Consider the following 21,518-nt stretch of genomic DNA (forward strand, 5'->3'; position numbering starts at 1 on the left):
GCGGCTGCGGGGGGCGCTGGACGCCATGAGGGTGGGGCTGGGGGCGATTTGGGGGGGACTTGGGGGCGATTTGGGGGTTCCTGGGAGGACTTGGAGGTCTTGGGGGGATTTGGGGGTCCTGGGGGGATTTCGGGGGGGATTTTGAGGGGGATTTTGGAGGGAATTGGGGGTCCTGTGGGGGGTCCTGGGGGGATTTTGAGGGGGATTTTGGGGGGAATTGGGGGTCCTGAGGGGTTTTGGGGGGGGGGGTTAGGGGTCCTGGGGGGATTTTGGGGGAGATTTGGGGGGGATTTGGGGTTTCCAGGTGGGATTTGAGGTGTTCCAGGTGGGATTTGGGCATTCCAGGTGGGATTTGAGGGTTCCAGGTGGGATTTGGGGTGTACCAGGGGGTATTTGGGGTTCCTGGTGGGATTTGGGACTTCCAGAGGGATTTGGGGGTTCCAGGTGGGATTTGGGGTGTACCAGGGGGTATTTGGGGTTCCTGGTGGGATTTGGGGGTTCCAGGGTGGAATTTGGGGTGTTCCAGGGTGGAATTTGGGGTTCCTGGTGGGTTTGGGAGTTCCACAGGGGATTTGGGGTGTTCCAGGTGGGCTCTGAGGGCTCCTGGTGGAATTTGGGGTGTTCCAGGGTGGAATTTGGGGTCCCAGAGGAGGTTTGGGGTTTCCGGGTGGATTTGGGGTTACCAGGGTGGGATTTGGGGGTTCGGGGGTCTCTGACTTTGGAGCCCCCCAAATCCCCGCCAGGACCTGGCGCAGTGCGTGAACGAGGTCAAACGGGACAACGAGACCCTCAAGCAGCTCACGAGCATCCAGCTGTGCCTGCACAACATGGTGGGGACCCCCCCGGCACCCCCAAATCCCCCCCGGGTCCCATTCCCGATGTCCATCCCATTCCCGTGTCCCACTCCCGATGTCCATCCCATTCCCGTTCCCGATGTCCATCCCGTTCCTGATGTCCATCTTGTTCCCGATGTCCATCCTATTCCTGACGTCCCACCCCTGATGTCCATTCCATTCCCAATGTCCGTCCTGTTCCTGTGTCTCGTTCCTGATGTCCATCGTGTTCCCAATGTCCATCCCATTCCTGATGTCCATCCTGTTCCCATGTTCCATTCTTGATGTCCCAATGTCCATCCCGTTCCCAACGTCCATCCCATTCCGATGTCCATCCCACTCCTGATGTCCATCCCATTCCTGATGTCCCATCCCATTCCTGATGTCCATTCCATTCCCAATGTCCATCCCATTCCTGTTGTCCATCCCATTCCTGATGTCCCACTCCTGATGTCCACCCTGTTCCTGTGTCCCATTCCTGATGTCCATCCTGTTTTGATGTCCATCCCATTCCTGATGTCCATCCCATTCCTGATGTCCATCCCATTCCTGATGTCCACCCCGTTCCTGTGTCCCGTTCCCAATGTCCATCCCATTCCTGATGTCCATCCCATTCCTGATGTCCACCCCGTTCCTGTGTCCCGTTCCCAATGTCCATCCTATTCCTGATGTCCATCCCATCCCTGATGTCCATCCCGTTCCCATGTCCCATTCCCAGTCGCAGTCCCTGGCGCAGTTCGGACGCCCCAAGATCGATGGGGAGCTGAAGGTCTCCAGTGCAGAGAGACGCTCCAAGGTGGACAGGTTGGTCAGGGACACCTGAGGACGCCTGGGGAACACCTGGGGACACCATGAGGATACCACACGGACATCACAGCAATATGGGGACACCACAGAGATGTGGGGCCACCTCAGGAACACCTCGGGGGCATGGGGACATCCATGGGGACACCTCAGGAACACCTCGGGGGCATGGGGACATCCATGGAGACACCTCAGGAACACCTCGGGGACACCTCAGGGACATGGGGACATTGATGGAGACACCTCAGGAACATGTCCGGGACACCTCAGGGACATGAGGACACCTCAGGGACATAAGAACATCCATGGGAACACCTCGGGAACACCTCAGGAACACCTCTGGGACACCTCAGGGACATGGGGACATCCATGGAGACACCTCAGGAACACCTCTAGGACACCTCAGGGACATGAGGACACCTCAGGGACATGGGGACATTCATGGAGACACCTCAGGAACACCTCGGGGACATGGGGACACCTCAGAGGCATCTTAGGGACACCTTGGAGACACCTCAATGACATGGGGACATCCATGGGGACACCTCGAGAACATCTCAGGGATATGGGGACACCATGGGGACATGAGAACATCCATTGGGACACTGCAGGGACACCTGGAGGCTGGCCCAGGGCAGCCATGGGGACACCCTGTGGAGCGCGGTGGTCTCAGGGACGCGGTGCCACCTTGTCACTGTCCCCAGGTATGGCTTCCTGCTGGACAAGGCCCTGATCATCTGCAAGCGCCGTGGGGACTCCTATGAGACCAAGGATGTGGTGGACCTCCAGAGCCACCAACTGCACGAGGGTGGCCTCGGACCCCGCGATGGCAAAAAGGTACCGGGGACACCATGGGGACATCAGGGCCTGGGGGTCTGCAGTGTCCAGGTTCCGCCAGTCCCAGTGTCCTCTTCCCAAAGGACCCAGGTGGACACAAGTGTCCAGTCTTGTGGATCCCAGGATCCTGGTCACTGGTGGACATGTGTCCCGTTCCAAGTGGTCCCAAGTGTCCAGATCCTGGTGGTCCCCAGGTCCTCTTCCCAAAGACCTCAGAGGTCCAGATCTGGTGGATCCCAGGATCTTGGTTACTGGTGGTCCCAACATCCAGGTCCCTCATGGTGCCAAATGTCCAGATCTGGTGGACCCCAACAGCCTGTTCCCTGGTGGGTCCCCAGGTCCTGTTCCCTGGTGGACACAGATGTCCAGGTCAGGTGGATCCCAGGTTCCTCTTCTCTGGTGGATCCTCAGATTCTGTCCCTGGCTTTTCCCAGGATTCTGGTCTCTGGTGGACCCCAAAACCCCATTCCCTGGTGAATTCCCAGATCCTGGTCTCTGAAGGACCCCAAAACCCCATTCCCTGATGGATCCCAAGATCCTGGTCTCTGGTGGACCCCAAAACCCCACTCCCTGGTGAATTCCCAGATCCTGGTCTCTGAAGGACCCCAAAACCCCATTCCCTGATGGATCCCAAGATCCTGGTCTCTGGTGGACCCCAAAACCCCACTCCCTGGTGAATTCCCAGATCCTGGTCTCTGAAGGACCCCAAAACCCCATTCCCTGATGGATCCCAAGATCCTGGTCTCTGAAGGACCCAAAACCCCATTCCCTGGTGAATTCCCAGATCCTGGTCTCTGAAGGACCCCAAAACCCCATTCCCTGATGGATCCCAAGATCCTGGTCTCTGGTGGACCCCAAAACCCCATTCCCTGGTGAATTCCCAGATCCTGGTCTCTGAAGGACCCCAAAACCCCATTCCCTGGTGAATTCCCAGATCCTGGTCTCTGAAGGACCCCAAAACCCCATTCCCTGGTGAATTCCCAGATCCTGGTCTCTGAAGGACCCCAAAACCCCATTCCCTGGTGGATCCCCAAAATCTGGTCCCTGGTGCACCCTGCTGTCCACATCCTCAGTGGCCACCCCACCATTCAGTCACCCAAGAGGAGGGTGTGTGACCCCAATATCCCCAATGCCACGTGACCCTGCCCCATTTGGGGGGCGTGGCTGACCCCTCCCCACCCCACAGTGGTCCCACACCTTCATGCTGCTGGACACGGCCGGGCTGCCGGACTACGAGCTCTTCTTCAAGACGAGCGAGCTGAAAAAGAAGTGGCTGGAGCAGTTCGAGATGGCCCTGTAGGTGGCCCTATCCCCACGGAGGAGGTCACACCTGCCCCACTGGGAGGTCCTGGGGACACCCAGTTTGTCCCCACCAGACCCAGGTCCTCCCGTGTCCGGCAGGTCCAACATCTTCCCTGAGCACGCCCTGGCTGATGGACACGACTTCCAGATGTTCTCCTTCGAGGACACCACGTCCTGCAAGGCCTGCCAGATGTTGCTGAGGTAGGACCCCAAAATCACATCCCCACGGTTCTGGGGAGGCCATGGGGGGTGGGGGGAGGGTTGGGAGAGGGGTCTGGGGGGCTCTGAAAGAGGAGGAGACCCCACGGTTGGAGGTGGGGTGAGGTCAGGGTGGGTTGCACCCTTGGGGGTGGTGAGGACAAGGGGTGGGTCAAGGTGGAAGTTGGTGATGGAGGGGGTGGGTGGGGTCATGGGAAGGTCAAGGTCAAGGTGGGTCAAGCCTTGGTGGGTGGTCAAGGGCTACGGGATCAAGGAGCTCCTTGGGGGTCAAGCTCTTCATGGCCCTAAGGTGGGTCAAGGTTGGGTTGGAGTCAAGGTGGGTCAATGTTGAGTGGAGGCCAAGAGGTCAAGGTGGGTCAATGGTTGGTAGAAAACAAGGTGGGTCAAGGCCAAGGTGAGTCAAGGTTGGGTAGAAGTCAAGATGTCAAGGTGGGTCCATGGTTGGGTAGAAAACAACAAGGTGGGTCAAGGATAAGGTGGGTCAAGGGTTGGGTGGAAATCAAGGCCTGGACAGGTTCAGGTCAACCATGGGCTGGTCAGTCCTGGGTGGGCTCAGGTCAACCATGGACTGGTCAGTCATGGGCTGGTCAGTCCTGGGTGGGCTCAGGTGGGTGTGGGGCATGGCTGGTCGTGTGCCCTGTGACTGTGACCCCATGTCCCCCCGTGTCCCCCTCCGTGTCCCCAGGGGCACCTTCTACCAGGGCTACCGCTGCAGCCGCTGCCGAGCCCCCGCCCACAAGGAGTGCCTGGGGCGCGTGGGGACCTGCGGGAAGGCCGGAACTGGTGAGCGGCATCATGGGATTGGGGAGGGGCATCATGGGATTGAGGAGGAGGGAAACAGTGAATGGGGGCAGGAGGAATGGGGGAAGGTGGGGCATTGTGGGATACAAGATGGCTGACACAGCAGGGCATTGTGGGATACAAGATGGCTGATAGTATCATAGGATACAAAATGGCTGACATTTAGCAGGACATTGTGGGATACAAGATGGCTGACACAGCAGGGCATTGTGGGATACAAGATGGCTGACACAGAGCACTGCAGGATACAAAATGGCTAACATTTAGCAGGACATTGTGGCATACAAGATGGCTGACACCTCAGAGCATTGTGGGATACAAAATGGCTGACAGCACAGGCAATTGTGAGCTACAACATGGCTGACACTGAGCAGCAAAGGATACAAGATGGTTGACATTTAGCTGGGCATTGTGGGATACAAGATGGCTGACACAGCAGGGCATTGTGGGGATACAAGATGGCTGACACAGAGCACTGTAGGATACAAGATGGCTGACACAGCAGGGCATTGTGGGATACAAGATGGCTGACACAGAGCACTGCAGGATACAAGATGGCTGACACAGCAGGGCATTGTGGGATACAAGATGGCTGACACAGAGCACTGCAGGATACAAGATGGCTGACACAGCAGGGCATTGTGGGATACAAGATGGCTGACACTGAGTATCATATCACTAATAAACCCAACATTAATTAAGAGAGAGGCTAATTGCCATATCATTAATTAGGGGTGGGAGTAATTACCATATCATTAATTAGGGGTTGGACTAATTATCCTCAGCCCTAATGACCCAGTGTTAATTAAGAAGGAGGCTAATTGCCATATCATTAATTAGGGGTTGGACTAATTACCATATCATTAATTAGGGGTTGGACTAATTATCCTCAGCCCTAATGACCCCAATGTTAATTAAGAAGGAGGCTAATTGCCATATCATTAATTAGGGGTTGGACTAATTACCCCCAGTCCTAATTACCCCACCAACAATTAATTAATCCAATTATCCCATTATTAACGAAGGAAATTAACGACCAATTACTCCATCACCAATAAGTAGTCAGCTAATTACCCCTCATTAATTAAACCTCTGTCTAATGAGCCCATCGCTAATTAAGAAAACCACTAATTACCCCTCGCTAATGAACTTTTCCCCCCCCCAGATCCCGGAGCGGGGCGCACGGAAGGTACCAAAAAAACCCCAAAACGGGGGGGGAAGGAAACAAAAACCTCTGGATTTTGGGGGGGATTTTTTGGGGGGGTCCCCGGGGATCTCTTGGGGGGTCCCCGGGGATCTCAGGGGGGGTCCCCAGGGGGTCTCAGGGGGGGTCCAGGCCCCCCCAGCCCCCCCAAATCCTCCCCACTCACGGGGGTCTCCTTCCCTCCCCTCCCCTCCCCCCCCAGAACAAATCGGAGCGGCCGGGACCCGACAAGAAACGGGGGGAGCTGGGTGAGGAATTTGGGGGGTCCTGACCCCCCCAGTTCAAATTTGGGGGGTCCTGACCCCCCCCCCCCCAGTTCAAATTTGGGGGCTCACGACCCCCCCCCCCCAGTTCAAATTTGGGGGTCGTGAGCCCCCCACGACAGATTTTTTTGGGGGTTTGGGGGGGTCCTGACCCCCCCTCAGATGAAATTTGGGGGGTTCCGATCCCGCCGGTTCAAATTTGGGGGGGGTTTTGGGGGATCCTGATCGCCCCCAACTCAATTCTGGGGGGTCCTGACCCCCCCCCACATTTCAAATTTGGGGGGGGGGGGGTCTTGGGAGGTCCTGCCCCCCCTCCCCCCCCCCCAGTTCAATTTTGGGGGATTTTGTCCCCCCCCACTTCAAATCTGGGGGGACCCAACCCCCCCCCCCAGCTCAAATGGGGGGGGGTGGTTTTTGGGGGTCAGGACCCCCCCAGATGAAATTTGGGGGGTCCTGACCCCCTCCCCAGTTCAAACTTGGGGGTCCCGACCCCCCACCCAATCTATTTTTGGGGGTCTCCGAGGGTTTTGACCCCCCCCGATCAAATTTTGGGGGATCCCGGGGGGTTTTTGACCCCCCCCAAATCCATTTTTGGGGGGTCTCGGGGGGTTTTTTGACCCCCAAAACTTTTTTGGGGGGGTTTTGACCCCCCAAACCCATTTTTGGGGGTCTCGGGGGGGGTTTTGACCCCCTCAAATCCATTTTTGGGGGTCTCGGGGGGGGGTTTTGACCCCCCCAAATCCATTTTCTGGGGGTCTCAGGGGGGGTTTTGACCCCCCCAAATACATTTTTGTGGGTCTCGGGGGGGTTTTTGACCCCCCAAATCTCTTTGGGGGGGTTTTTGATCCCCCAAATCCATTTTTGGGGGTCTCGGGGGGTTTTTGACCCCCCAAATCCATTTTGGGGGGCTTTTTGACCCCCTCGATCAATTTTTTGGGGTGTCTTGGGGGGGTTTTTGCCCCCCAATCCATTTCTGGGGTGTCACGGAGGTTTTTGCCCCACCCCCCCAAAATCAATATTGGGGGTCCCAAGGGGGTTTTTGACCCCCCAGTTCCAATTTTGGGGGTCCTGGGGGGGTTTTTGACCCACCCAAATCCACTTCGGGGGGGTCCCGAGGGGAATTTTGCCCCCCAAATCCCTCTGGGGAGGTTTTGACCCCCCCCCCCAATTCCATTTCTGGGGGTCCCGGGGGGGGTTCCTGACTCGGGGTCCCCCCCCCACCCCCCCCAGGACTCCCCAAAATGGAGAGCACCCAGGGGTACAGCGGGGTGCCCCCCCCCCCGGGGGTCCTGGCCCCGCCCCTGCGCCTCAGCCCCGGTGACGTCATCGAGGTGACAGCGGCCGAGGCCGAGGAGCTCTGGTGGCAGGTGGGGACCCCAAAAATGGGGGGGGACCCCAAAAATGGGGGGGTCCTAAAATGGGGAGGATGAGACCCCTGAAATGGGGGGGGGGGGGAACGTGTCCTGAAATGGGGCAGGGGAGGTGGGACCCCAAAAAATGGGGGAGGGGGAGGTCCTGAAATGAGGAGGGGACCCCAAAAATGGGGGGGGACCCCAAAAAATGGGGGGGGACCCCAGAAATGGGGGGGGACCCCAGAAATGGGGGGATCCGAAAATGGGGGGGGGGGGGTGTCCTAAAATGGTGAGGATGAGACCCCTGAATTTGGGGGGGGACGTGTCCTGAAATGGGGCAGGGGAGGTGGGACCCCAAAAAATGGGGGGAGGGGGAGGTCCTGAAATGAGGAGGGGACCCCAAAAATGGGGGGTGACCCCTCGGGGGGGTGGGGGGGAACTCCTGAAATGGGATGGGGGACCCAAAATGGGGGGGGGGAGGCTCCTAAAATGGAGGGGGGGGGGATGGGACCCCTGAAATGGGGCCGGGGGGGGCTCCTTAAATTGGGGGAGGTCCTAAAATGGGGGGGGGGGTCTTAAAATGTGGGGGGTCCTAAAATAGGGGGGTTCTAAAATGTGGGGGGTCCTAAAATAGGCTGGGACCCCTGAAATGAGGGTGGGACCCCCGAAATGAGGACAGGATCCCCAAATTTGGGTTGGAACCCCCAAAATTGGGACCCCAAGGTATCAAATTGAGTCAGGACACCCCAAAAATCACAGGAGACCCCCCCAGAATTTAGGGGGGGACCCCATCCCCAATTCCTGGGGGGGTTTCCCCAAACTTTGGGGGTCTGGGGACCCCCTCGGACCCCCCAAATTTCCCCCCTCAGGGTCGGAACGTGGCCAGCGGGGAGCTGGGCTGGTTCCCCCGACGCATCGTCAAACCTTTCGTGTCCGTGAGTTTGGGGACCCCCCAAGAAAAGGCCCCCAAGATTTTGGGGGGCTCCCCGAATTTGGGGAGGGGGTGTGGGATTTTTTGGGGGGTCATTCGGAGCCCTGGAACCCCAATTTCGGCTCCTCTCTTTGTCGCAGGCGCCGCTGCCGGATCTCTCCGTCTACCCGTGGTCAGTGGTGGGACCCCGAAATTCGCGCTTGAACCCAAAAATTCTTCTCTGAAACAGCAAATTCCGCCCTGAACCCCAAAAAGTCTGCCCTGAACCCCGTAATTCGCACCTGGGATCCCCAAATTGGCAGCTGGCACCCCAAAACTCGCAGCCGGAACCCCCAAAATTCTGCCCGAGACCCCAAAATTCTGCCCTGAAATCTGAAATTCTGCCTGGAACCCCAAAAATTCTGCCCTGAACCCCGAAATTCGCACCTGGGATCCCCAAAATTCTACCCTGAGCCCCGAAATTCTGCCCTGAACCCCGAAATTCGCACCTGGGATCCCCAAATTGGCATCTGGGTGTTCAGTTGCAAATTTTTGGGTCCCAGTTGGGATTTTTGGGGTCTTGGCTGTGATTTTTGGGTCACAGACCCTCATGGAGCTGGGGGTTTTCCCGAGTGTGATTTTTGGGGTGCCCCGCAGGTTTGGGGGTTCCCTGGAGTGCGCGGGGGCCAAGCAGGGGTTTTGGGGTCCCGGGTGTGATTTTTGGTGTCCTGGGTGGGGTTTTTGGGCTTCCAGGCGGGTTTTGGGGTCCCGGGTGTGATTTTTGGGGTCCTGGGTGGGGTTTTGGGGTTCCGGGTGTGATTTTTGGGGTCCTGGGTGGGGTTTTCAGGTTCCGGGCGGGTTTTGGGGTCCCGGGTGTGATTTTTGGTGTCCTGGGCGGGGGTTTTGGGGTTCTGGTGGGTTTTGGGGTCTGGGTGTGGTTTTTGGGGTCCTGGTGGGGTTTTTGGGGTCACAGGTGCGGTTTTGGGGTCTCGGGTGTCATTTTTGGTGTCCTGGGCGGGGTTTTGGGGTTCCGGACGGGTTTTGGGGGTCCCGGGTGTGGTTTTTGGGGTCCTGGGTGGGGTTTTGGGGTCCCCGGGTGTGATTTTTGGGGTCCTGGGTGGGGTTTTGTGTCCTGGTTGTGATTTTTTGGGGTCCCGGGTGTGGTTTTTGGGGTCCTGGGTGGGGGTTTTGGGGTCCCGGGTGTGGTTTTTTGGGTCCCAGATGGGATTTTTGGGGACCCGGTGTGGTTTTTGGGGTTCCGGATGGGATTTTTGGGGTCCCAGGTGTGGTTTTTTGGGGTCCCGGGTGTGGTTTTTTGGGGTTCCGGATGGGATTTTTGGGGTTCCAGGTGTGGTTTTTGGGGTCCCAGGTGGGGTTTTTGGGGTCCCAGGTGTGGTTTTTGGAGTCCCGGATGGGATTTTTGGGGTCCCAGGTGGGGTTTTTGGGGTCCGGGTGTGATTTTTGGGGTCCCGGGTGGGGTTTTGGGTTCCGGTTGGGATTTTTGGGGTCCCCGGGTGTGATTTTTGGGGTCCCGGGTGGGGTTTTGGGGTCCCGGGTGTGTTTTTTGGGTCCCAGATGGGATTTTTTGGGTCCTGGGTGTGGTTTTTGGGGTCCTGGTGTGGTTTTTGGGTCCCGGTTTGGGATTTTTTGAGGTCCTGGGTGCGATTTTTGGGGTCCCGGGTGGGGTTTTGGGGTCCCCGGGTGTGTTTTTTGGGTCCCAGATGGGATTTTTTGGGTCCTGGGTGTGGTTTTTGGGGTCCCAGGTGTGGTTTTTGGGTCCCGGTTGGGATTTTTGGGGTCCTGGGTGCGATTTTTGGGGTTCCGGGTGGGGTTTTGGGTTCCGGTTGGGATTTTTGGGGTCCCGGGTGTGATTTTTGGGGTCCCGGGTGGGGTTTTGGGGTCCCGGGTGTGTTTTTTGGGTCCCAGATGGGATTTTTTGGGTCCTGGTGTGGTTTTTGGGGTCCCAGGTGTGGTTTTTGGGTCCGGTTGGGATTTTTGGGGTCCTGGGTGCGATTTTTTGGGGTTCCGGGTGGGGTTTTGGGTTCCGGTTGGGATTTTTGGGGTCCCGGGTGTGATTTTTGGGGTCCCGGGTGGGGTTTTGGGGTCCCGGGTGTGTTTTTTGGGTCCCAGATGGGATTTTTTGGTCCTGGGTGTGGTTTTTTGGGGTCCTGGGTGTGGTTTTTGGGTCCCGGTTGGGATTTTTGAGGTCCTGGGTGCGATTTTTGGGGTCCCGGGTGGGGTTTTGGGGTCCCGGGTGTGTTTTTTTGGGTCCCAGATGGGATTTTTTGGGTCCTGGGTGTGGTTTTTGGGGTCCCAGGTGTGGTTTTTGGTCCGGTTGGGATTTTTGGGGTCCTGGGTGCGATTTTTGGGGTTCCGGGTGGGGTTTTGGGTTCCGGTTGGGATTTTTGGGGTCCCGGGTGTGATTTTTGGGGTCCCGGGTGGGGTTTTGGGGTCCCGGGTGTGTTTTTTTGGGTCCCAGATGGGATTTTTTGGGTCCTGGGTGTGGTTTTTGGGGTCCTGGGTGTGGTTTTTGGGTCCCGGTTGGGATTTTTTGGGGTCCTGGGTGCGATTTTTGGGGTTCCGGGTGGGGTTTTTGGGGTTCCGGTTGGGATTTTTGGGGTCCCGGGTGTGATTTTTGGGGTCCCGGGTGGGGGTTTTGGGGTCCCGGGTGTGTTTTTTTGGGTCCCAGATGGGATTTTTTTGGGTCCTGGGTGTGATTTTTGGGGTCCTGGGTGTGGTTTTTGGGTCCCGGTTGGATTTTTGGGGTCCTGGGTGCGATTTTTGGGGTCCCGGGTGGGGGTTTTGGGTTCCGGTTGGGATTTTTGGGGTCCCGGGTGTGATTTTTGGGGTCCCGGGTGGGGTTTTGGGGTCCCGGGTGTGTTTTTTGGGTCCCAGATGGGATTTTTTGGGTCCTGGGTGTGGTTTTTGGGGTCCTGGGTGTGGTTTTTGGGTCCCGGTTGGGATTTTTGAGGTCCTGGGTGCGATTTTTGGGGTCCCGGGTGGGGTTTTGGGGTCCCGGGTGTGTTTTTTTGGGTCCCAGATGGGATTTTTTGGGTCCTGGGTGTGGTTTTTGGGGTCCCAGGTGTGGTTTTTGGGTCCCGGTTGGGATTTTTGGGGTCCTGGGTGCGATTTTTGGGGTCCCGGGTGGGGTTTTTGGGTTCCGGTTGGGATTTTTTGGGGTCCCGGGTGTGATTTTTGGGGTCCCGGGTGGGGTTTTGGGGTCCCGGGTGTGTTTTTTGGGTCCCAGATGGGATTTTTTGGGTCCTGGGTGTGGTTTTTGGGGTCCTGGGTGTGGTTTTTGGGTCCCGGTTGGGATTTTTGGGGTCCTGGGTGCGATTTTTGGGGTTCCGGGTGGGGGTTTTGGGGTTCCGGTTGGGATTTTGGGGGTCCCGGGTGTGATTTTTGGGGTCCCCCCAGGTTCGGGGGGTCCCCTGGAGCGCGCGGGGGCCGAGCAGGCACTGTCCCTCCTCTCCGACGGCGCCTTCCTGGTGCGGCAGCGGCTCCGCGAGCCCGGGGACTTCGCCATCAGCATCAAGTGAGCCTGGGGACACCGGGGGACACCGGGGGACAGCGGGGGACACCTGGGGACACCTGGGGACACCACAGGGTCACCTGGGACACCGGGGGACACCGCAGGGTCACCTGGGGACACCGGGGGACACCACAGGGACACTTGGGGACACCGCAGGGACACCTGGGGACACCACAGGGACACTGCAGGGACACCACAGGGACACCTGGGGACACCACAGGGACACTTGGGGACACCACAGGGACACTTGGGGACACCTGGGGACAACGCAGGGACACTTGGGGACACCACAGGGACACTTGGGGACACCTGGGGACACCATAGGGACACCACAGGGACACCTGGGGACACCTGGGGACACCATAGGGACACCACAGGGACACCTGGGGACACTGCAGGGACACCTGGGGACACCACAGGGACACTTGGGGACACCTGGGGACCACCACAGGGACACTTGGGGACACCTCTGGGGACACCTGGGGACACCGCAGGGACTCTGCAGGGACACCTGGGGACACCGCAGGGACACCACAGGGACACTTGGGGACACCACAGGGACACCTGGGGACACCACAGGGACACCTGGGGACACCTGGGGACACCTGGGGACACCATAGGGACACCTGGGGACACCACAGGGACACCTGGGGACACCTGGGGACACCTGGGGACACCACAGGGACACCTGGGGACACCTGGGGACACCACAGGGACACCTGGGGACACCGCAGGGACACTTGGGGACACCTGGGGACACCTGGGGACACCTGGGGACACCGTAGGGACACCGCAGGGACTCTGCAGGGACACCTGGGGACACATGGGGACACCATAGGGACAGCTTGGGGACACCACAGGGACACCTGGGGACACCTGGGACACTGCAGGGACACCTCTGGGGACACCTGGGGGACACCATAGAGACACCTGGGGACACCATAGGGACACTTGGGGACACCTGGGGACACTTGGGGACACCGTAGGGACACCACAGGGACTCTGCAGGGACACCTGGGGACACCTGGGGGACACCTGGGGACACCACAGGGACACCACAGGGACACCTGGGGACACTTGGGGACACCGCAGGGACACCACAGAGACACTTGGGGACACCTGGGGACACCTGGGGACACTGCAGGGACACCTCTGGGGACACCTGGGGATACTTGGGGACACCTGGGGACACCTGGGGACACCTGGGGACACCATAGGGACACTTGGGGACACCTGGGGACACTTGTGGACACCTCTGGGGACACCTGGGGACAGCTGGGGACACTGCAGGGACACCTGGGGGCACCTCTGGGGACACCGCAGGGACACTGCAGGGACACCTGGGGACACTTCTGGGGACAATTTTGGGACATTTGGGACACTTGGGGACGCCTTTGGGGTCACAGGGAGGCTTTTGGGACATTTATGGGACACCTGGGGACACCCGGGGACACTTTTGAGGTCACGGGGAGACTTCTGGGATCACAGGGGCACTTCTGGGGACAGTTCTGGGGTCGCGGGGACACTTTTGGGACAACTCTGGGACACTGGGGACACCGCAGGGACACCGCAGGGACACTTTGGGGATACTTGGGGACAGTTTTGGGGTCGCGGAGAGGCTTCGGGGGACACTTTTGGGGTCACTTTTGGGGTCACTTTTGGGGTCACGGGGACGCTTTTGGGGAAGGAGAGGAAGAGGGAGAGCGAGGGAGGGAGGGACGGGGGAGAGGGAGGGGGGAGAGGTCGCCGGGACACTTTTGGGACACGGGGACACTTTTAGGGAGGGAGGGGGGAGGGAGAGGGGAGGGAGGGGGAGGGAAAGAGAGGGAGAGAGAGGGAAAGAAGGGAGGGAGGGAGAGAAGGGAGGGAGGGAGGGAGGGAGGGAGGGGGAGAAGGAGAGGGAGGGAGAGAGGGGAGGGGGAGACGGAGGGGGGGAGAGAGAGGGAGGGAGAAGGAAGGGGGAGGGAGGGGGAGAGAGAGGGAGAAGGGGAGAAAGAGAGAGAGGGAGGGGGGAGGGAGGGAAGGAGGGAGAGAAGGAGGGGAAGGGAGAGAGGGGGAAGGAGGGAGGAAGGGAAGGAGGGAGAAAGAGAGGGAGAAGGGGAGGAAAGGGAGAGAAAGAGGGAGAGGGAGGGGACTAGGAGAGGGAGGAAGGGAGGGAAGGAAGGAGGGAGGGAGGGAGGGAGGGAGAGACCGAGGGGAAGAGGGAGAGGGAGGGGACAAGGAGAGGGAGGGGAAGGGAGAGAGGGGGAGGGAGGAAGGGAGGGAGGGGGGAAGAAGGGAGAAAGAGAGAGAGAAGGGGAGGAAGGGAGAGAAAGAGGGGAGAGGGACGGGACAAGGGAGGGAGGGAGGGAGAGACGGAGAGGGAGAGGGAGGGGACAAGGAGAGGGAGGGAGGGAGGGAGGGAGGGAGGAGGGAGGGAGGGAGGGAGGGAGGGAGGGAAGGAAGGAGGAAGGAAGGAAGGAAGGAAGGAAGGAAGGAAGGAAGGAAGGAAGGAAGGAAGGAAGGAAGGAAGGAAGGAAGAAGGAAGGAAGGAAGGAAGGAAGGAAGGAAGGAAGGAAGGAAGGAAGGAAGGGAAGGAAGGAGGGAAGGGAAGGAAAGGAAGGGGAGGGGAGAAGAGGGAGGGAGAGGGAGGGAAGGAAAGGAAAGAAGGGAAAGGAGAAGGAAAGGAAAGGGAAAGAAAGGGAAGGAAGGAAAGGAAAGGAAAGGAAAGGAAAGAAAGGAAAGGAAAGGAAAGGGAAAGGAAGGAAAGGGAAAGGAAAGGAAAGGAAAGGAAAGGGGTTAGGTAAGGGGGAAAGGAAAGGAAAGGGAAAGGAAGGAAAGGAAAGGAAAGGAAAGGAAAGGAAAGGAAAGGGAAAGGGAAAGGAAAGGAAAGGAAAGGAAAGGAAAGGAAAGGAAAGGAAAGGAAAGGAAAGGAAAGGAAAGGAAAGGAACGGAGGGAAGAGGAGAAGGAGGAGGGAGGGAGGGCGGGAGGGAGGGAGGAGGAGCCGCGGGTGACTCCGCGCAGGTTCCGCGGGCAGGTCAAGCACATCAAGGTGACGGCGAGCGAGGGGCTCTACAGAGTGACCGAGAGGAAAGCCTTCAAGGGGCTCGTGGTGAGACCCGCACCCCCAAAAACCCCCCGGGGGCACCCCAAAAAAACCCAAAATCCTTCCGGGGGACACCAAAAACCCGGGAGACCCCAAAAAAAAACCACCTCAAAATCCTGCCCGGGGACCCCAAAAACCTCGGGGGCACCCCAAAAACCCCGAGGGGACCCCAAAAAACCGGAAGGGACCCCAAAAAAAACCCAAAATCCTTCCGGGGGACACCAAAAACCCGGGGAGACCCAAAAAAAACCTCAAAATCCTGCCCGGGCACCCCAAAAAACCCCGAGGGGACCCCAAAAAACCGGAAGGGACCGCCAAAATCCCAAAATCCTACCGGGGGACCCCAAAAAAAACGGGGGGACCCCAAAAATCCAGGGAGGGACCCCAAAAACCCCGGAGGGACTCCAAAAACCCCAAAATCCTCCCGAGGGGACCCCAAAACAACCACCGAGGGGAGGACCCCAAAAAACCCAAAAACCTCCCGGGGGACCCTAAAAACCCGGAGGGTCCCGAAAAATCCAGGGGGGACCCCAAAATCCTCAGGGGGGACCCCATAACTCGCAGGAACCCCAAATCCTTCCCCAAATTGGGGAAGGAGGACAAAAACACCAAAAACCCGGTTTTGGGGTTTTTGGGGTTCCTGACCCTGTCTGGCTGAGTTTTTGGGGGTTTTTTGGAGGTTTTGGGGGGTTTTGGGGGTTCCTGACCCTCTCTGGCTGAGTTTTGGGGGGTTTTTGGGGTTCCTGATCCTCTCTGGCTGAGTTTTTGGGGGCTTTGGGGGGGTTTTGGGGGGGGGGTTTGGGGTCATTGACCATCTCTGTGTGAGTTTTTGGGGGGGTTTTTGGGGTTCCTGACCCTCTCTGGTTGAGTTTTTGGGGGTTTTTGGAGGTTTTGGGGTCACTGACCCTCTCTGGCTGAGTTTTTGGGGTTTTTGGGGGGATGTTTGGGGTTCCTGACCCTCTCTGGCTGAGTTTTTGGGGGTTTTGGGGTCACTGACACCTCGGGGCCGTTTTTGGGGTGCCCCCAGGAGCTGGTGGAGTTCTACCGGCGGAAACTCGCTGCGGGATTGCTTCAAGGCGCTGGACACGACCCTGGCCGTGCCCTACAGGGACCCCCGAGAGCCGCGTGGGACCCCGAGAGCCCGGTACGGGATCGGGGTCGGGATCGGGGTGGGGACCCACCCCACAACTGCCCGGACCCCCCCAAATCCCCCTCAGGACCCCCGTAACTCCCAAAGAGGCCCCAAATCATCCCGTGGCCACCCCATAACTCCCAGGAACCCCAAATCATCCCATGGCCACCCCATAACCCCCAGAAACCCCAAATCCTTCCCGTGGCCACCCCATAACCCCCAGGAACCCCAAATCATCCCATGGCCACCCCATAACCCCCAGAAACCCCAAATCCTTCCCGTGGCCACCCCATAACCCCCAGGAACCCCAAATCCTTCCCATGTTCACCCCATAACCCCCAGGAACCCCAAATCATCCCGTGCTCACCCCATAACCCCCAGGAACCCCAAATCCTTCCCATGTTCACCCCATAACCCCCAGGAACCCCAAATCATCCCGTGCTCACCCCATAACCCCCAGGAACCCCAAATCCTTCCCATGCTCACCCCATAACCCCCAGGAACCCCAAATCCTTCCCATGCTCATCCCATAACCCCCAGGAACCCCAAATCATCCCGTGCTCATCCCATAACCCCCAGGAACCCCAAATCCTTCCTGTGCTCACCCCATAACCCCCAGGAACCCCAAATCCCCTCAGGGTCACCCCATAACCCCCAGGAACCCCAAATCCTTCCTGTGCTCACCCCATAACCCCCAGGAACCCCAAATCCCCTCAGGGTCACCCCATAACCCCCAGGAACCCCCAAATCCTTCCTGTGCTCACCCCCATAACCCCCAGGAACCCCAAATCCTTCCTGTGCTCACCCCATAACCCCCAGGAACCCCAAATCCTTCCTGTGCTCACCCCATAACCCCCAGGAACCCCAAAATCCTATATCAAGGACACCCCATAACACCCATGAACCCCAAATCTTCCCGTGGCCACCCCATAACCCCCAGGAACCCCAAATCCTTCCCGTGCTCACCCTTATAACCCCCAGGAACCCAAAAATCTTCCCGTGCTCACCCCATAACCCCCAGGAACCCCAAATCCTTCCCGTGCTCCCCCCATGACCCCCAGGAACCCCAAATCATCCCGTGCTCACCCCATAACCCCCCAGGAACCCCAAATCCTTCCCGTGCTCACCCCATAACCCCCAGGAACCCCAAATCTTCCCGTGCTCACCCCATAACCCCAAGGAACCCCAAATCCCTCCTCAGGGCCACCCCATAACCCAAAGAAAACCCAAAATCCCCCATCAGGGTCACCCCACAATCCCCAGGAACCCCAAATCCTTCCTGTGGCCACCCCATAAGCCCACAGCCCAGGGGGGTTTTGGGGTCCCCTGGGGTTATGGGGTGGCCACGGGAAGATTTAGGGGTTCCTGGGGGTTATGGGGTGAGCACGGGAAGATTTGGGGTTCCTGGGGGTTATGGGGTGAGCACGGGAAGATTTTTGGGTTCCTGGGGGTTATAAGGGTGAGCACGGGAAGGATTTGGGGTTCCTGGGGGTTATGGGGTGGCCACGGGAAGATTTGGGGTTCATGGGTGTTATGGGGTGTCCTTGATATAGGATTTTGGGGTTCCTGGGGGTTATGGGGTGAGCACAGGAAGGATTTGGGGTTCCTGGGGGTTATGGGGGTGAGCACAGGAAGGATTTGGGGTTCCTGGGGGTTATGGGGTGAGCACAGGAAGGATTTGGGGTTCCTGGGGGTTATGGGGTGACCCTGAGGGGATTTGGGGTTCCTGGGGGTTATGGGGTGAGCACAGGAAGGATTTGGGGTTCCTGGGGGTTATGGGGTGACCCTGAGGGGATTTGGGGTTCCTGGGGGTTATGGGGTGAGCACAGGAAGGATTTGGGGTTCCTGGGGGTTATGGGGTGAGCACGGGATGATTTTTGGGTTTCTTTGGGTTATGGGGTGACCCTGAGGGGTTTTGGGGTTCTTTGGAGTTGTGGGGTGGCCCTGACAAATGATTAGGTGGGGTTGGATTTAGGGGTGTCACCGTGTCCCCTGTCACCGTGTCCCCTGTGTGTCCCCAGCTGCCACCCACAGTTTCAGCAGGATTGGGGCCAGATTTTGGGATTTCGGGGTGTCCCTTGTGTCCCTTGTCACCGTGTCCCCCCTTGTCCCCTGTCACCGTGTCCCCTGTGTGTCCCCAGGTGCCACCCACAGTTTCAGCTGGATTGGGTCTGGATTTTGGGATTTCGGGGTGTCCCTTGTGTCCCCTATCACCGTGTCCCCCGTGTCCCCTGTCACCGTGTCCCCTGTGTCCCCAGGTGCCACCCGCAGTTTCAGCTGGATTGGGGCCGGATTTTGGGATTTCGGGGTGTCCCTTGTGTCCCTTGTCACCGTGTCCCCCATGTCCCCTGTCACCGTGTCCCCTGTGTCCCCAGGTGCCACCCGCAGTTTCAGTTGGATTGGGGTTGGATTGGGGGTGTCACTGTGTCCCCCATGTCCCCTGTCACCGTGTCCCCTGTGTCCCCCAGGCTTTGGCTCTGTTTGGGGTTGGATTTGGGCACTTGGGGGTGTCACCATGTCCCTTGTGTCCCCTATGTGTCCCCAGGTGCCACCCGCAGTTTCAGGTGGATTTTGGGATTTGGGGGTGTCACTGTGTCCCTTATGTCCCCTGTCACCGTGCCCCCTGTGTGTCCCCAGGTGCCACCCGCAGTTTCAGGTGGATTTTGGGATTTGGGGGTGTCACCGTGTCCCTTGTCACCGTGCCCCCTGTGTGTCCCCAGGTGCCACCCGCAGTTTCAGCTGCACTGGGGCTGGATTTTGGGACTTGGGGGTGTCCCTTGTGCCCCATGTCACTTGTCCCCCATGTCTCCAGGTGCCACCCGCAGTTTCAGGTGGATTTTGGGATTCGGGGGTGTCACCGTGTCCCCTGTCACCGTGCCTCTGTGTGTCTCCAGGTGCCACCCGCAGTTTCAGGCGGATTTTGGGATTTGGGGGTGTCACCGTGTCCCTTATGTCCCCTGTCACCGTGCCTCTGTGTGTCCCCAGGTGCCAGCCGCAGTTTCGGCTCGGCCAAGGCCCGTTACGCCTTCAGCGCGCGGGACCGGACGGAGCTGTCGCTGCGGGAAGGGGACATCGTGCGCGTCCTCAGCAAGAGGGGACAGCCGGGCTGGTGGAAAGGGGAGATCTACGGCCGGGTACGGCACTGTCCCCTCCCTTGGGGACACATCGGGGACACCCCTGAGCCTGTCCCCACCCTTGGGGCCACCCCTGAGCCCCTGTCCCCAACCCCAGGGGACACTGGGGACACCTCTGAGCCTCAGGGACATCGGGATCACTCCTGTCCCCAACCCCTGGGGACACCCCTGAGACCCTGTCCCCAACCCCTGGGGACATCGGGATCACTCCTGTCCCCAACCCCTGGGGACATCGGGATCACTCCTGCCCCCAACCCCTGGGGACATGGGGATCACTCCTGCCCCCAACCCCTGGGGACACTGGGGACACCCCTGAGACCCTGTCCCCAACCCCTGGGGACATGGGGATCACTCCTGCCCCCAACCCCTGGGGACATGGGGATCACTCCTGTCCCCAACCCCTGGGGACACTGGGGACACCTCTGAGCCTCAGGGACATCGGGATCACTCCTGCCCCCAACCCCTGGGGACATCGGGATCACTCCTGCCCCCAACCCCTGGGGACATCGGGATCACTCCTGCCCCCAACCCCTGGGGACATCGGGATCACTCCTGTCCCCAACCCCCGGGGGACATCGGGATCACTCCTGCCCCCAACCCCTGGGGACACTGGGGACACCCCTGAGCCTGTCCCCAACCCTTGGGGACATGGGGATCACTCCTGTCCCCAACCCCTGGGGACACCCCTGAGACCCTGCCCCCAACCCCTGGGGACACTGGGGACACCCCTGAGACCCTGTCCCCAACCCCTGGGGACATCGGGATCACTCCTGTCCCCAACCCTTGGGGACATCGGGATCACTCCTGCCCCCAACCCCTGGGGGACAGCCAAGCTGGTGGAAAGGGGAGATCTACGGCCGGGTGTGGCACTGTCCCTTCCCTTGGGGGGACACTGGGGACATCCCTGAGACCCTGTCCCCAACCCTTGGGGACATCGGGATCACTCCTGTCCCCAACCCCTGGGGACACTGAGGACATCCCTGAGCCTGTCCCCAACCCTTGGGGACATGGGGATCACTCCTGCCCCCAACCCTTGGGGACATCGGGATCACTCCTGTCCCCAACCCCTGGGGACACTGGGGACACCCCTGACCCTGTCCCCAACCCCTGGGGACATCGGGATCACTCCTGCCCCCAATCCCTGGGGACACTGGGGACACCCCTGACCCTGTCCCCAACCCCTGGGGACATCGGGATCACTCCTGCCCCCAATCCCTGGGGACACTGGGGACACCCCTGAGACCCTGTCCCCAACCCCTGGGGACACTGGGGACACCCCTGACCCTGTCCCCAACCCCTGGGGACATGGGGATCACTCCTGCCCCCAACCCCTGGGGACACACCCCTGACCCTGTCCCCAACCCCTGGGGACATCGGGATCACTCCTGTCCCCAACCCCTGGGGACACTGGGGACACCCCTGACCCTGTCCCCAACCCCTGGGGACATGGGGATCACTCCTGCCCCCAACCCCTGGGGACACCCCTGACCCTGTCCCCAACCCCTGGGGACATCGGGATCACTCCTGTCCCCAACCCCTGGGGACACTGGGGACACCCCTGACCCTGTCCCCTCTCCCCGGGTGTCCCCCTGTCCCCTGACCCCACTGCCCCTGTCCCCCCCAAAGATGTCCCCATGTCCCCTGTCCCTGTCCCCCCCCGGTGTCCCCTGACCCTCTGTCCCTGTCCCCAGGTCGGTTGGTTTCCCGCCAATTACGTGGACGAGGATTTCTCGGATTATTGCTGATTTCTCGGATTATTGATGATTTTGGGGATTATTGCTGATTCTGGGGACGCCCCGAAAGCGGCGCCACCCCCGATGGGGTCTCCGATGTCCCCGAAGATGTCCCCAAAGAATGTCCCCAAACCCGATAATTTATGGGACAAAATAAACCGGGATCGGCTCCAAGGGGATTTGACAGGAATCGGTCCCCAAAAATTCCGCGAATGTCCGGCCGGGAATGTCCGGCCAAGGCACAAAGGTCATGGCTGGGAAAGTCCAGCCGGGAATGTCCAGCCAAGGGGCAAAGGTCACGGACGGGAATGTCCAGCCTGGAATGTCCAGCCAGGAATGTCCAGCCAGGAATATCCGGCTGGGAATGTCCAGCCAA

At 59.4% G+C, this 21,518-nt stretch overlaps 1 protein-coding gene across 1 annotated transcript; it reads left to right on the forward strand.

The window, feature by feature from the left end:
- Position 1: 1 nt before the first annotated feature.
- LOC137465676 (proto-oncogene vav-like) lies at positions 2-21,181 on the forward strand (the record flags this gene model as incomplete). Its single annotated transcript, XM_068177735.1, is given in 19 exon segments — positions 2-31; positions 744-830; positions 1,552-1,637; positions 2,342-2,474; positions 3,661-3,770; positions 3,876-3,977; positions 4,681-4,864; positions 5,917-5,985; positions 6,203-6,248; positions 7,494-7,630; positions 8,485-8,550; positions 8,687-8,719; positions 11,945-12,060; positions 15,062-15,149; positions 16,171-16,191; positions 16,193-16,255; positions 16,257-16,287; positions 19,261-19,409; positions 21,101-21,181. Coding segments are annotated over 19 exon segments (1,605 nt in total), but the record flags the coding sequence as incomplete, so codon positions are not given.
- Between the last annotated feature and the right edge of the window lie 337 nt (positions 21,182-21,518).

Source organism: Anomalospiza imberbis, unplaced genomic scaffold, assembly GCF_031753505.1.
Source record: "Anomalospiza imberbis isolate Cuckoo-Finch-1a 21T00152 unplaced genomic scaffold, ASM3175350v1 scaffold_101, whole genome shotgun sequence".
NCBI lineage: Eukaryota > Metazoa > Chordata > Aves > Passeriformes > Viduidae > Anomalospiza > Anomalospiza imberbis.